Source organism: Danio rerio, chromosome 3 (assembly GCF_052040795.2).
Source record: "Danio rerio strain M-AB ecotype USA chromosome 3, GRCz13ab, whole genome shotgun sequence".
In the NCBI taxonomy this organism is placed as follows: Eukaryota; Metazoa; Chordata; class Actinopteri; order Cypriniformes; family Danionidae; genus Danio; species Danio rerio.
The window spans coordinates 35,337,313-35,350,487 of record NC_141023.1 but is presented as its reverse complement, the minus strand read 5'-3'; the positions used below and the strand labels follow the sequence as shown (position 1 = coordinate 35,350,487).

General features: G+C 37.4%; 1 protein-coding gene across 26 annotated transcripts in view; it reads left to right on the top strand.

Moving 5' to 3' along the window:
• caskin1 (CASK interacting protein 1) overlaps positions 1-13,175 on the top strand; it is a 149,424-nt gene that overhangs the window by 67,039 nt on the left and 69,210 nt on the right. For all 26 annotated transcript variants that reach the window (XM_087244806.1, XM_087244802.1, XM_087244803.1 and 23 more), the window contains exon 2: positions 11,519-11,570. In XM_087244806.1, coding sequence (XP_087100932.1) covers positions 11,519-11,570 — 52 coding nt within the window. The remainder of the gene's footprint in view (positions 1-11,518; positions 11,571-13,175) is intronic.

The following is a 13,175-nucleotide window of genomic DNA, read 5'->3' as shown; positions in this document are numbered from 1 at the left end:
CAATGTGTTGTGTTCGCACCGCGGGGCCCTGCATGTAAAGATGTGTGTGGCAGAAATGTCTTTAGTAGAGCGCTTATGTGTGCTGTGTAGCGTGAAGCACAGACCTCGGCACTCACAGTGGAAGAAGGGGTCTCATTGTGTGAATTCTGGGAAAGCCCCAAAGTAATGGCCCTGGAGGTGTGGACGTTTTCCTGCCGCAATTACAACAAGCAGAAAGACCTCAACGCTGAGAATTGAGCTTTGAAGTAAAATTACATAAAAGGTGGATAAAAATAATGTTTGGATGTGAAATGGGATATGAAAGAGGGTTCAGCCTAAGTTTAGCTTTACCATTGTTTGCTTTCTCAGTAGGCCATTTTCCTCAATTTTAGAGACAATCGATCAATTCTGGCAAGACCTTGCAAATGCAGCTTTTAGCAAGTTTTATTTTGCACTGGAAGTTTTTGAATTGCTTTTGTGCTTATGAAATTGGGTGGGTATCCAAGCTGCTAATGACTTGAAGTGTAATGTTATTTATGTATCAATATGTGAAAGGGGGTTCTCAGACGTGCAGTTTAGAGGGAAGATCACCCAAAATTCACTCACCTTCAAGTGGTAATTCATTCATTAATTTTCCTTCAGCTTAGTCTCTATTTCAGAGGTCACCACAGCAAAATAAACTGCTAACTATTCCAGCATATGCCTTTCCAGTTGCAACCCAGTGCTGGGAAACACCCATACACTCATTCACTCTCATAAACTTTGGCCAATTGAGTTCATTCAATTCACCTGTAGCGCATGTTTTGGACTCGAGCACCCTGAGTAAACCCATTTTTTAAAATATGGTTTGTGTTCAGCAAAAGAAAGAAGACTAGTGGAGGGCAACTAAATGAGAGAATCTCAACTAGCAAAATAACAAAATAAATCATCTCCTAATAAAACCAGATATAAGATTTGGGTTTCAAACAGTCTGTTTCTATAACCGGTTTATTGAACACAGGAGAAATGCTAAAGATCTGAGTGACTTTGACAAGGCTAAATAGTCGTGGCAGTACAACTGGGTATCTGTGAGTCAGAGTATCTCTGAAATGGCAAGGCTGATAGGTTACTCCTGGTCAAGTGGTGAGTAATTACCAATAGGAGTCTGAAGAGGGACAAACCACAAACCAATGAATGCTATCTTCTCTGATTCACTGTGGCAAAAATTTGATGTTTATGGAATGAATGTTTCACAACACATAGCACGTTACACTCTGCTGAATATGAGGTGTAGCCACAGACCAGTCATGTGCCTATGGTTACCCATCCAAAAAAGTGAAAGTGGGCATATGAGCATCAGACCTGGACCTTGGAGCACTGCAAGATGTTTGTTTGATTCTATTAGTTGCCTTATCTCACATTCTGTGACCTGTTTGCACCATTTAACAGGGAAAGTAATGGCACCACTGACACATTGTGGGATGGCAACAAATGGGTGGATGGCTTGTGAAGCTCTGGGCAATGTTCTGCTGGAAATTTATGTGTATGTAAATTTGTCACATGTTAGCTATCTAATCATTGTTGCCGACTGTGCTTCTCTAGTAGTGTACCCAGGAGGAAGTGACCTCAGTACTCTGTCACACTGCATACATTGTCCAGAAATAGTTTGAAATACCTAATGAAGAGTTCACAGTGCTGGCACAATCTTCAAATTTGCCAGATCTCAATCCAAATAAGCACTTGTCAGATGTGCAGGACCAACAAGATCAAACCAAAACAGCTCAATTTTACATCTTATAAGACTTTCCTGTAAGATTTTGGAGTCGGATAACCCAAGGCATCTTCAGTAGTCATGTAAAATCCATGCCCCTGGCAGTTTGGTACTCTTTTGGCAGCACATGGAGGACCAACAACATTATAGACAGGTCATCACAGTGTTTTAGCATATTTGTGTACTTCATAGAGTACCATGATATAATACCTTGTCCAGGAATTAATTGCACAATAAAATACTACCTTGCTGTTTGATCTACAAAGACCAAACTGTTTGAAGCATTTATTTCTAGCTTGTATTTTTGTAAATCCTTAATTGTGGATAATGTTCCAGCAGCTAGCTCTCTGCAACTCTCACATAGTTGCCCACTGAAGCTAAGCAGACCTGCACCCAGTCAGTACCTGGATGGGAGTCCGCATAGGAAAGCAAGGTTGCTGCTGAAAGTGGGGTTAGTGAGACCAGCAGGGTGGCGCTTACCCTGTGGTCTGTGTAGGTCCTAGCCCAGAATATTGATGGGGACTCTATACTGCTCAGTGTGCGCCGTCTTTCATTAAACCTGACTCTCTGTGTTCATTAAAAATCCCTGCCCAAATTTGCTCACTGGCCTCTGTACATCATGGCCCCCTAACCATATCATAATTAGTTTTATCACTCTGTCTTATCTCCACCAATCAGCTGGTTTGTGGTCGGGTGCAGTATGGCTGCTGTTGCGTCATCTAGGTGGATGCTGCACACCGGTGGTTGAGGCGCTTTCCCCCAAAAAGGTCCAGATAAGCGCTATATAAATGCAAGGAATTATTAGTATTAGTATTAGTTATCATAAAAATGGCATTTGCAGTCTTTGAAGGTTATATTTTTGCATAAACAACATTTGTTCACAAGGTCCATCTGTGAGTCACCCTGTTGTGAGTGACGGCTTAAGTTATTCCAGATGCGTCATGGCAATCTGACATACACTCTGTCACAGCACATAGGTTGCATGTGCTGCCTTTTGTTTATAAATCTAGTACATAAAATTCAAGCCTTATAGTTAATCCTATTGGTACAGTTCAAAATTGAATGAACTCCCCTGCTTGTATTGTGCTAATGTCACAATCTCTTCAGAGTCAGCTTATGTGGGACATATTCGGTGCTTAATTATTATAACTCTGATTCTGAGGTTTAGCTTTTTGCTGTTGATGGATCTTGGCTATTGTTAAACTTTGAGGGAACTGTATATTCCTATGATGCAGCACTTGTGAGACGGCTGAGTAGATTTTTGGCAACTCAACCCCAATACTTCTTTTTATGATCCAGCAAAGCTTGAAGCCATTAAAAAAAAATGTTTTTCCAAGTATTTCCACTGTCCATTTCAGATTAGGAGAGCACATCTGCAGATCTATAATACACATTCTTGTTGTAACACATTTCCTTGCTGTTCTTCATCTGGCATCCAGACCTCTATACTTTTGACCCATTGCCACACCATTATTTCCAGTTGCATGTCTCTACAAAGCCTATGAAAAACACATGAGGCCCCTGAGTCTTTCAGTGATCCTTCGCCCTGTTTTTTTTTACGTATCACCAATCACACTACACTTGTCCAATTTCAGATGACCAGCAGAGAGTGAAAGAAATGAGTCACAAAGAACCTTTTCCACAACATCTCATAACATTCTTCTGTCTTGAACCGGCGGATGTGCAGAATCAATGGTGGCCAGGCAGCGTTCACTGTTTCTTCTCTTGTTGTTGTCTGCAGTCCTCTAGTCAGCGCTTTGATTTTTCCATTAGTGAATCTGTCTCTTTTGTCCACCTCAATATTTTAGCACAAAGCAACAATGAATAGTGTTATAGCCCTCCAAGAGGCGACGTTTCAGACATGTTGGGTTTCTCCTCAGTCAAAAAGCATTCAATCTGTCTCCTGTGTGAAATTTATTTCAGGTGCGAGAGCGCTGTCGTCATTTGGTGGGAATGCATGCATGTTTGACAGCTGTTGTTTACCTTTTGTAGACTGTAATAACAGTACATGCTGGGTTTTTACATGAGCCCTATTTGTTGTGGGTTCATTAATTTTTACAAAGAGGCAGAACTCCTCCTCTTGTCTTCAGAGGGAATATCTCCAGGCTCATATTTGTACCTCTTAATGCTTTCGTACAACACCCAAGCCAGTTCTGCTGGTGTTCTGAGTGTGCCAGTGTGATGTAATCTTTTGTTTTTAGTTTCGAGGACCCAAATTTTGCTGACCCAATTTTATCGCAATATCCAGTGGGTTAAGGGGACTATAAAAAGATTTGGAGGATGTGTCTGAGAAATTTCATCTCCTGAGAGAAGTTGAGCAGATTTTAGATACTAAGACTCCTTGATGCTAAGGCTGATGCTTTTTATTGCATTGCTTAATCAATCGAGGGATTGACATTTCAGCTATTTATTATGGAAGAGTATTGGATGGAAATTTGATTAGTGTTCATTTATTACTAAGCCTTTAATTGTCATTCATAAGAGATAAATAGTCCTCACTTTAGATTAGATCACAAAACTGGATGAAGTTGAGTTAGAAAAACACGGTGGCTGAGTGGTTAGCACTGTCACCTCACAGCAAGAAGGTCGCTGGTTTGAGTCCTGGCTGGGTCAGTTAGCATTTCTGTGTGGAGTTTGCATGTTCTTCCCGTGTTGGCGTGGGTTTCCTCTGGGTGCTCCGGTTTCCCCCACAGTCCAAAGACATGCGGTACAGGTGAATTGAATAAATTAAATTGGGTGTAGTGTACTGTATGTGTGTGAATAAGTGTGTATAGATGTTTACCAGTTCTGGGTTGCAGCTGGAAGGGCATCCGCTGTGTAAAACATATGCTGGATAAGTTGGTGGTTCATTCCACTATGGTGACCCCTGATGAATAAAGGGACTAAGCTGAAGGAAAATAAATGAACATACAAAGTAGCTATTATTATATGCCTGAATAAAAAGATGTATAAAAGTGTTTTGATTAATTTCAATAATCATGTATCAGTAAATATATGTGGCATGGCTGAGGTGAGGGGATGTTTTACCTGTGATTGCACCATTGATGTTGAAGATGCTACTCTTAAAAATGTTGTTCTAGCTCACAGATGTGCCATATAATCATAATAAATTATGTCTAATGATGAGCCAACCGGTTAAATAGGCATCAGACAGCCAACTAGTCATTTAGTGAGGCTGTTTTAGTGATATTTGCAACACTGGTTTTCAACACAAGAATCATCAAATATTAGCAAATCTACTCCATTTTTTTAACAATAGTAATTAGAAATCAGTTTTTTATCACTAAATCAACATATTAGAATAATTTCTGAAGTATATTGAGTTTTTTAAATTTTGAAAACAAACATTCATTTTACATTAAATCAAAATAAGTTTGTATTGATCATTTTACTTTTGTCTAGCTTTTCTAGGAGAAAATTGCTAATAACTGTTTACAAATTGGCAATTGAAACAGTTTTAAACATTCCATAGACATTATACCATTCCATTATATCATATTAAAGCACTTTACAACTTAAAAAAAATAAATAAATTAGAAAAAAAAATTTAATACATATTTTTAGAGATGTTTCACCTTTTTATTGTAATCGGATTGTTGGGGACAGAAATGAAAGCATTAGGAGCAGAGAGAGGGGAAGGATCGGCATAGGACCTGGAGCCGGCAATCGAACTCGGGTCGCCATAAGCACTCAGGTCGCACTTAGCCGTTAGGCTATTGGTCCCGAATAAAATCGTAAAATTAAAATAGTTTTATTTACAGCTCTGCTTGATGTCTAGGCCCCTAACTGACTGCTGAAAACATTCTGTACTGCCACAATAACAAAAAAAAAGGTGGACCAGGGTTCTGAGTATACCTGTCTATATTGTCTGTTGACAACAGCCTATAAGTGTACACTATTAGTTGTTTTCATGCCATGGTCTTTTTTAGCCTATGTTTAGAGGATGCTTTATGGCTGCAAGAGAAAAACGGCTGCCACTGATGCATCAGAAGAGCTTTTCTTGTCTGCAAATGGATATTTCAGAATTTTTCTCAGACCCTTTGAAAAGCTTTCACATTACCGACATGTTTGCTGCATTTATTTGGCACTTATATTTTAAGCTGGTTGCTATTTGTTATGTTATTGTTTGGTAAAAATGTATTCTCTCTTCATGTATTCTACCAAAATTGCTTTCAGTGATATTTAGTGCATCCCTTCGTTATTGTTATTTACTTGAAGGCAAAGTAAATGTCTATTTCTCATATTTTAAAACGCAAAATAGACATCAATAGTAGGCTGTCTTATTGATGTCAACAACTGAATAATTGATCAAATGTGAAAATAGAGTTGCTATTCTTAGCAAAATCCATACGTCTGTTCTTTTCACATTGCGTTTATTAGGGTCAGTGCCAACATACATTACCTTCCCTCTGAATGTCTGATTTCAGAGGCCAAAAGGTTGAAAACAGTCCATCTGAGAGCAAGAACACAAAAGCAGCAGCTCACTATAGATAGAAATTCTGCTCTGTTACCTTTGTGACTTGAAATAGAAGTTCCCACACATTTCCCCATGAACATAGGCAGCCATTTACTCCATCCCTGTGTTTTCTGAATATCAGTTCTCTCACTGAGCTCTGGTTGGAGACATCAGACCAGGACTGAGAGGCGAAGGAGTTAAAAACGCCACAGAAAAAGACACACAGATGTTCTCTGTCACATTGAGCGGCAGCTGCCGTGAACGGCTCTGTATTCAGGCTGACTGATGGTGATGGCTTCGAGCAGCTCCACTACAGATGGAGTACAAACCTCATATGACACTTTCTGATCTGCTTCCAAACTCCACCACTTGTATTATAGTACAAATAGAAGTCGTTTTTCAGGTGTTAAGGAATTCATTACCTTCAGACAGTTAAAATCACAAACACACCTAAGGTGTGATATTTGGTTCTAGTTTTGCTGCCAGAGATATACTTAAAGCTTGAGTGTTCATTTCTGTTAGATCAATTGTAATCGCACAAACCAGGATTGTTTTGTTTCTACAGTAGAAACCAGGGCAGGAGTGCCCAAACTCGATCTCGGAGGGCAAGACGGTGTCCTGCAAAGTTTAGCTCCAACTTGCTTCAACAAACCTGCCAGGAAGTTTCTTGTATGCTAGTTAGAACTAGATTAGCTTATTCAGGTGTGTCTGCTAAACAGGCTTATTCAGGTGTTGGAGCTAAACTCTGCAGGACACCAGCCCTCCAGGGCCGAGTTTGGGCACTCCTCATAGTATAGACCAGACCAACGTTGATTGATCAAATAGTTCCTGTCTCAAATAGACACCAGTGCTGGAGCCATTGTGGCTGTGTTAAGTATGTTTTGATAGTTTTTTGGGCAGTCAGGCTAATGCTATGTTGTGATTGTTGACTTTATAGTGCATTCAAGTCCTGTCAGAAAGATTGTATTTATGAGTTGAACGCACATGAATGTCACTGCAAATCAAAAGTACGAGTGGAATTTTTGGGACTTTCCGAGTTGAAGATTTCTTAGTGGGATAAAACTTTGGACACAGTGAATGCAGCATTTGTATGTTATGAATTATAAATATAATACTCATTATAGTATTTACCACCCATATTAGTGTGCAGATCACTTATGGTACTATATATATGAGACATTCTACCAAAAATGTACATTATCTCTCCCTGAAATAAAAACATAAATACAGTGAATAAAGCGTTTTTCATCTCAAAAAGTTCTAAATGAACTGATGGTTGATTTCTGTGAGTTGTTCTGTAAAGAACTGTGCCATTCATTTGGTTCAGATTTTCAGATATTCAGATTTTTGTTCTTTATTAAAAGCACTTTACAAGTTTACAAAACCTGTCATTGTCCTTGTCTTCACTCTAATTGAACCTACAGCTTTAATAATTTTGTTACACCCAAAATGGTTATTTAGAAAAAAGAAAAACTTCATAAATAGCATTCACATCAATTGATTAAAAATGTGAAATTATAGATACATACTACAAATATATAAAACAAATACATTTACAATTGTCCCCATGTGCCTGTCAGTCCTGTCACATTTGCAATTAATTTAACATAAAATACATGCAATACATGTTTAAGGCTATGACTCATTTAATGGAGAAGAAGCTGACCATGATCAAGGATGTGTTTGATCATTGAATTGTATGATTGTATGCTGTTTGATTTTTTTGAGGATGAAGGTCAGAGCCGGTCACATTTTTTAAAATATGAAAATGTGTTTCTTATAGAAAGTCCCATATTTATGGAGATTTCACCTACAGTATTAAAACATTACAAAAATCCATCAGAAGTGCGATTGTTCATCATTCATTCATTTTCTTGTTGGCTTAGTCCCTTTATCAATCCGGGGTCGCCACACCGGAATGAACCGCCAACTTATCCAGCAAGTAACAAGTGCATTTGTTATTAATAATTTTAGTTTGTAGAATTGTTTAATCTTGAAAAACAATACTTTTCATCTTGCACCAACCAAAGTGTCGTGAAGTGACAGAATTTCTTAAGACATTTTCATAATTTTAGACTCTTTGCATTGATTTGTAAAACTGTTACAATGTAACAATTTCTTTTTAGTTCGATTAGCTTTCACAAAGCAATATTTCTACAATACATTGACCAGCATTTGTCATGTTCAAATAAACTGTTATATCATTGGTCCTTTCATATCACATTATAAAAGGCATTTCTATGGGACTATGTTTTGGGAACAATTTAGTTTAAGTAACAATTTACACCATTTATTATGGCCTATTATTAAGATATGAACTGTTTATCAGCACTGATAAAGAATTATCTTATTTTACATCCCCAATCTTACCCAGGGCATAAACCCAATCACTACTTTACTAACTATTAATTTATTGAGCAAAAACTCTTTATTGTACTTTAAAATAAAGTGTGACTGTTTTTTGGTACTGCAGGTGTTGTTACATTTCACCGGTTTATACAAGCAAGAATGAAGGTGGCTTCTGTGATTTTATGTGCTTATATTAGTTACTGAAAGAATTTCTTCCAACCAACTTTCGGTTAGACAATTCACTTCATATTTGCTCTAGGTTAACCCGCTTAAAAGTATACATATTTGTCATGCAATGTACAGTACATATAGTAATAGCTCATTATGGGATGAAACATCCCAATAAGCAAATACTCCAGATAGATAGATTATATAATCAGTATGAATTTACAAAGCCAATAGTGAACAAATGGCTCTTACTTTGTGTCTAATTTAGTCCAATAGACACTGCTTTTGAGCACCAATGCATGATTTGGCAGGTTTCCTCCTCTAAATCTGCATCCTGGTCCCCTGGTGGCGCTGTGGGTGAAGCACGAGTGATTAATGGATGGCAGAAAATCCGACACCAGTCTTCAGTCCTCCACAGAGTCTCATTTATGGCTGTGCCGCTGTTAGGGGAAAAGATGGAGTGAACGGCCCCTAGAGATGGGCACAACATTCCTCCTCATGTCTGCTGGGAAAGAGGACTGTGTGCCATCCACTTGAATGCAGCTCCACATGAATGCAAACTAAAAATGGTCTTCGATTATAACCTCAAATGACTGTAAACGTATGTGTTTTTCTGTCTGTGACAGGGATTTATGGGTATCCTGACAGTACTGAACAATAGTTCTGGAGAAGAATGATTATCTCGTTGTAGCTCCTCTTTAATTAGTACTGCCAAACAATGAAGATTATCCAATATTTATGTAAAAGTATACATTTAAACATTGATTATGTGGCAAAACTAGTCCTTTCTTCTGCCGTTTTTTCAGCTGGAAGGCAATTTAGAGGGTACGTTACATGACACAATGTTCAGCTAAAAATGGAAAACGATTGTTTATATGACAGTGGCCTGAAAGGTTTTATTTAAAAAAAGGTTTGGTTCTCTTTTATTGAGATCTTATACATATGCATGCCAATATACACATACATGCACATTTACACAAATAAATAAAGACATAATAGGACATACAATGCATTGAAACTGCAATAATATAAGCTATGCTCACACTGAACGATAAAAGTTCTGCTTTAATGATTGCCAATCTTCAAAGCTTTGGTGCATAGATTTAAGCTTGCTCTCATTTTAAAGAAGAAAGATTTCATATTCTAGCTAAATTGAAACAAAGTATTAAAAAGATTAACAAAACAAGGGTTTTTAAATAAGTTTTTGAAAACAATGAAACAATACATGTATTCATTCATTCATTTTCTTTTCAGCTTAGTCCCTTTATTAATCTAGGGTCGCCACAGCGGACTGAACCGCCAACTTATCCACCACGTTTTTACACAGAGGATGCCCTTCCAGCCGCAACTCATCTCTGGGAAACATCCACACACACTCATTCACACGCATACACTACTGAAAAGCCTACCCAATTCACCTGTACCGCATGTCTTTGGACTGTGGGGGAAACCGGAGCACCCGAAGGAAACCCACGCAAATGCAGGGAGAACATGCAAACTCCACACAGAAATGCCAACTGACCCAGCCAAGGCTCGAACCAGCGACCTTCTTACTGTGAGGCGACAGCACTACCTACTGCGCCACTGCGTCACCACAATACATGTATATGTTATATTACATATAATATGTATTTTACAAAACCTGTTATAGCCTACAGTGACAGAAAAATCTAAGCTAAATATCTAAGCAAATTATAATATAAAATATATTTCAAAATTGAAAAAAAAAAATCTGTAAGATTTTGTTTGGATGCAGTTTTAAACATCACAACCAGATGACATACTGGGCAGTTTCATTTGATAATCATATAAGAGTGCTCCTTTTATGTGTATGTTTTCAGAAATATGCCATATTTTTTCATATTATTTGTAAAGTAGAAATCAATTACTTTGGTAGTATGAGGTGCGAGGTGGTAATTTGAATTGAATTTACCCTCTAAAACACATGGGTATTGCTGTAGCGAAGTAATGCTTTACAACTCTGAATGGTTTTCTTGTCTTTCCTCTAACTTATATTTGGTGATGATGTCTCTGGGTGTCACCATTCATAATTAAAGCGCACCTTTTCTCTTATAATGTCTAATTGATCATCGTCATAAATTAAAATTATGACATGTGACAGCTGAGCGGAATCCCAGAAAATAAACCGAAGAATTCTAAACAATGTGAGGAGAGTTTACTCGCACATGAGTTGTTTTAATAATTTTGGTCCATTCAAAAACTTTGCAGTGTGAAATTGAACGACACTATGAACAAAAAGCAACATTTTAACAATTTTAATCTCTGTTTTGGAAAAAAACAGTCAATCTACTATTGTGAAAGCACCCTTAGATTTTTTTTAAGGCGAGATACAAAAAACAAACCCGAAGACTGTATAGCCTGCATGCAGATACTCTAAAATAATCTTTCATTAGATTTGCTACATTTTTTAAGGTAACTGGTTGCAAACAATTTATATGGGCTGAATTTAAACAAACAAATTAAATTTAATAAAGTTCAACTTTGTTTGTGTAAATTTTACCCATATAAATTGTTTGCAACCAATTACCTTACAAAAAATGAAATAAATCCAAAGTATATTTTTCTAAGTGTACAAATAAATTTTTTACAAAGTAACATCACCAAATAAGTTCCTGGCATGTTTACAACACATTTTAGTCAGTTTCACAGATGTGTGTGAACGATGTTCTTTTTGACTTTAGCTACAGGAGCTGTATGGAATGTCCCAGCATATGATAACATATTGTAAAATGTACTTTCTCCTCCAGTGGCTTTTTAGTCATACTTCTCCCTATTTTCTTCTCTTCTCTTTTTAGAGTTGCTGGGCTCGGCCAAGAGGGTGAATGTCAACTTTCAGGACACTGATGGGTGAGTGGGACATATAAGGACTTTTACGGCTCCATGTGGCAGACTCTTGTAAACATGATCGTTCCTGACTGACTGCCAAATATATTCTGGATCTGCTAGAGCTTATACGCACTTGCTGGTTTAGAAAAACTTTTCTTTTATCCAGCCATCTTTCCTAGTCATCTTTTTTCAGTTTATCCAGTTTACCTTTATTTCACGTCATTGCGGTTTTAGTTTGAACATTCTATGCTTTTATATTTTAAAAACAAAGTTTTCATAAAGTTATCACAATCACACTCTTTACACCAAATATTAAAGGGCACCTTTGATGGAAACCAACTTTTGTAAGCAGGTTGGGCAGAACTGTGTGTAGGTATAGTGTGTCCACAGTCATATTGGAGTGATAGAAACACAATAAGTTTCTTTTTTTAAATTTCATAACGTTAAAACAGGATCCACATCCCTCCTATTTTGAGGCCCATCGCAACGTGATGTAGGAGTGCGGTTTCCACGCCCACTGACTTGATTGACAGACGCGTATTAACATGTCTCGGTAGAATGGCATATAATCATACCCACAAGACAGGACATGTGCAAAGCGACTGGGAATAAAAGATCTCAGCTCTCTGTGATTAGCAGCACCTCAAGAATGAGTTTTACCAGTATAAAGCGTTTTTAAAACAGTGCATGTTTGTAATAAAGACAGTATTATTGCTATGTAATTCATCATCACAGCCGCATAGTTTCAGTACAATTATAAAAGAAGACGCTTCAATCCCGATTTGTGGACGTTTAATCAGGTTCATTTTAACATAACGGATGTCCATACATCAATGGATATTAATGTGTATCATGTCACATTTGCTGTGCAAAAATAGTGCAAAGCTAAATCTGTGTGTTTTCATGCGTGCCCATGTGCAAACTTTATAATGACATTGTGTGAGACTCACGTTGCAGAAAGGCTTGAATTAACTCAACAACAAACTCATCAAAAAACAGTTGGGAAAGTTCTTACTGTACTAAGAGAGATCTGCTTCATTCTTGTCTGTCACTGTGCTGTTTATCTACAAGAAGGCTACACGCACATGGGAACGGCTCATTTGCATTAAAGGCACAGGCAACAAAAACAGCTACAGTGTCCAAACAGCTAAAATTCTCAGAGATTTAAAAAGGTATAATAAATAATCTGATTGAGCTGCAACTTTACAGACACATTCTGGAGACACAAAAGACTTATGTTAAATCTTGAAAAAGGGGTAAAGTAGGTGCCCTTTAAAAGACAATTGTTACTTTTAAATTGTATCACTCAAAAGAAAGTAGACAAATGGATAATCCTTAGTCAGAAGATTCTTGTACTTAAAAATGGATTACAATAATGAGAGATTAAAAATAAGTCTTCATTTAGCTTTATCGTTGTTAAAAACTAAAATTTAAGATCTAAACCATTGAAAAACCTGATTCAATATAATGCTAAAATATCCAAGTGATACAAAAACAAAAGGCCTACAATTTTGTTTTAAATAATAATCATTGGATCTGAATTAGTGGGAAGAATAAAGCAGGGGTGCCCAAACTTTTTCTTATGAAGAGCCAAAAAACAAACTTGATTGAGGCCAGTGGGGCAGA